This window comes from Panicum virgatum, chromosome 4K, assembly GCF_016808335.1.
Source record: "Panicum virgatum strain AP13 chromosome 4K, P.virgatum_v5, whole genome shotgun sequence".
In the NCBI taxonomy this organism is placed as follows: Eukaryota; Viridiplantae; Streptophyta; class Magnoliopsida; order Poales; family Poaceae; genus Panicum; species Panicum virgatum.
Window position 1 is genome coordinate 36817323 of NC_053139.1, and position 2942 is coordinate 36820264.

Below are 2942 nucleotides of genomic sequence, written 5' to 3' on the forward strand. Positions count from 1 at the left end.
GGAAGAATGGAGAGAGAAGGGGTCCCACATGTTATGAAAAGGGAAAAAGTTAGACACTGTTATATGGGTCCCACATGTCATAATAAAGCGAGAGCTAAAATATAGGAGCTATTGCTGGAGTTGAACACAGAAATAAAATCTCAAAAAGTTAAGGTCAGTCCCTACTTAAAAAAGTAGAGACCTTAAATAGGGGCTATTGCTGGAGACAGACTTGCAGGAACAGAACAAGGAGACGAGCCGACCGGTATGAGGTTTCTTTCTCTTATCCGTGGTCCGGGTCTATCCGATCGAGGCGGAGTCGAAGTCCCTCTAAACAGTCTTATTTCTTTCCCTTCTCCACTGTTCATCCTATCCAAACGGAATTGGACACGGAATCTCATAGATGGTTCCGTACCTCCGCCGCTCCCACTCTATAAAATCAGCACCACAATCTATGAGATTCCAGCAGTGTGCTTGCTCTCGCTCCAATGGGTTGCAACAACCAACTTCCAGTTTGTTGCTGTGGTGACAGCAGCATTGATCAAGAGGACCCCCGTCTGGCCCTGCTCGACACTCTATGCGGGTTCTACCTACGTGGAGGCGCTCGACCGCCTTCCCATCCACGACTACCCGAATCTGGTGCACTGCCTCTCCGTCGCCGGCCACTGCTACGGCCTCCTGGAGCCGGTCTGCAACATCATCCTCCACGCCATCGCGCACGGCGGCCCAAGCGACCTGCAGGGACCGTACAAGAGGGAGGACATCACCGCCGAATTCCTCAGCAAGATACGCAGCAGCTGGTACTGGCTGCGGACGGCAGAGAGATCTCTGGACGGCCTCACTGCGTTCTTGATGAGCTGGTATCGCTACCTCACATTGGACCAGGCTGTGGGGTACCTCTATTTGGCCAAGGCTGACCTCTACCTCGCCATGGATCTTGTCGAGCGGGAATACCACACGCAGTGCGTGGTTGAGGAGGCGCTGCCGCCGCCCGCCTTTGACGATGACGCCTGGTTTCTCACGATCAGGGACTCGCTCATGTACGCTCCGAGCACCCCAACCCTGACGGCCTGGTCGCGCTCGCGACGGAGACGTTTGGTGCTGACCATGTGGACAAGATTGCGGCATGGCTGCTGCATACCGATCAGGTCTGCCGCAAGATCACTGTCGACGACATCTACAACTCTCTGATGCATGGGAGAGCACTGGACGGCCAGGCCAGTATCTCTACAGCCTGCGGTTGAGCTACCCTGACACTGATGGTTGTCAGAATCTAAACACATGCATCCACCGCTGCTCATCCCTACTGTGTTGGGACTCGGCAGAGCACAATGTCTCTCCTGCGATTACATAAAGAGAATTGAGGCACTGCTCGTCGATTACAGCCATGCGCTGCACCTCAGCGCAATATCCCGGCTGTCGCCGGCTTCAGTGACGGCGCTGCACCATGGGCTAGTGGTCGCAGGTTACTCGTACGGTCCACTGGAGGACCCGTCTTCAACATCCTCCTCAATGCGATATGGTATCAGCTCAACTTTCCAGCAGGTGAAAATGGAAACTGTGTATCATTGCCACCCGTGGACACGATCTGCACTGACCGGATGCTTCGTAAGAGCAAGTATTATGGTGCCAACGAGGCGGGCGAAATAAGCATCCACGTCAGAAAAATCTATGCTGGCAGAGAGAGAAGTGGAGAGAGAAAGAGGAACAGGCGCTCCGCTACTCGCCGGCCCCTTGCTGGCCGAATCACGCGGCTCGAGACGAAAACGTCTGGGTACATGCGCAGAACCAGATGTGTCCTATCATCCTCCGATCCCGTGTGCTGATTTATCCATGTGCCAGGTATATATGTGTGCTGACCACAGAGATGTTGAACACAATAGATCGTAAGCATATACAAGCATTAATTATTCCTATTTTAAATACAGTTCACCTCTTCCAGCCAAATCATAATATGAGCCGGCTAAATTGCAAGCGTTGTATGACATGGCAGTTCTTTTAGCTGGCAACCGGTGTTATTATAAGTCTTGCTCTAATGGGTTCAACGCCCTCACTGGCCAAGTCGTCTTCCTCTGCACCAAATACGGCATGTCCGGGCACGATGCCTTGGAGTATCTCTACTTTACTAACTGTAACCTCCGTGCCGCGGTAGAGCTGGCTGAAGGGGCTGGGCACCATGCCGTAAGCTCCAGTGACTTGTCTGCTACTGAGGCCGCAGTCAAGGCTATGAAGCACCCCAGGCAGGCTGCCATGATGGCACTCATGGATTCTTTGACGCCTGCATTAGAAGCCAAGCTGTGTGATCTCCTGCCTGCGAGAGGCCATGAGCTATCCAGTAAGGCCATAGATAGCATCTCCATGTTACTGTATTCTCATGTCACCCTTCCCGTCTTCAAGTCACCACCGCCTGCGATGATGATGCACAAAAGGGCCCTGGACAAAATAGCCGAGGAGAAAAGGGTTTTCGAAAGGAAACAAAGGTTCCTAATGGACATGGTCCGATCCTTGCTGGTAATTTTCATCTCCTAAATATATGTATGTTTAGCGCATTTGATTTTATGTTGCTGGTGGCATTCAATATTATGTATACACCAATAATTGGTCATTCTTGGATCTCACGCAGGACGAAAACTACAAGGTTGATGTTACGAAGGAAAATAGGCTTAGTGATCAATTTCCATATTTATTAATTAAATTAATGATATCATTGTGATGTCATTAGGCAGTTACAAACATCACGAAGGGGCCATTCACGAAGGGGCCTGTCCCTTTATGAATAGACACCCTTTCTCCTCTTGTACATATAAATATTGTGGTCTAAACCATCAATTAATACAATCAATCATTCATTACATTCTCTCTTTCACTTTCACTTCACAACACGTTATCAGACACGCACGCTCTCATTCACTGAGTGCACAAAAGGCAAAGCACTCGGCGGCGATCCCTGGAAGGACGAACTC

At 50.5% G+C, this 2942-nt stretch overlaps 1 protein-coding gene across 1 annotated transcript; it reads left to right on the forward strand.

Annotated features, from left to right (window-relative positions):
- Positions 1 to 246: 246 nt before the first annotated feature.
- Positions 247 to 2831, forward strand: LOC120702180. The gene is made up of 2 exons (XM_039985922.1): positions 247 to 2490; positions 2603 to 2831. Exon 1 carries the CDS (start codon positions 247 to 249, stop codon positions 1168 to 1170), a length of 924 nt encoding a protein of 307 aa, XP_039841856.1. The 3' UTR covers positions 1171 to 2490; positions 2603 to 2831.
- The last annotated feature ends 111 nt before the right edge of the window (positions 2832 to 2942 follow it).

Excerpts from the sequence above, each read along its gene's own strand:
- LOC120702180 (XM_039985922.1), top strand. The coding sequence starts at position 247 with ATGAGGTTTCTTTCTCTTATCCGTGGTCCGGGTCTATCCGATCGAGGC.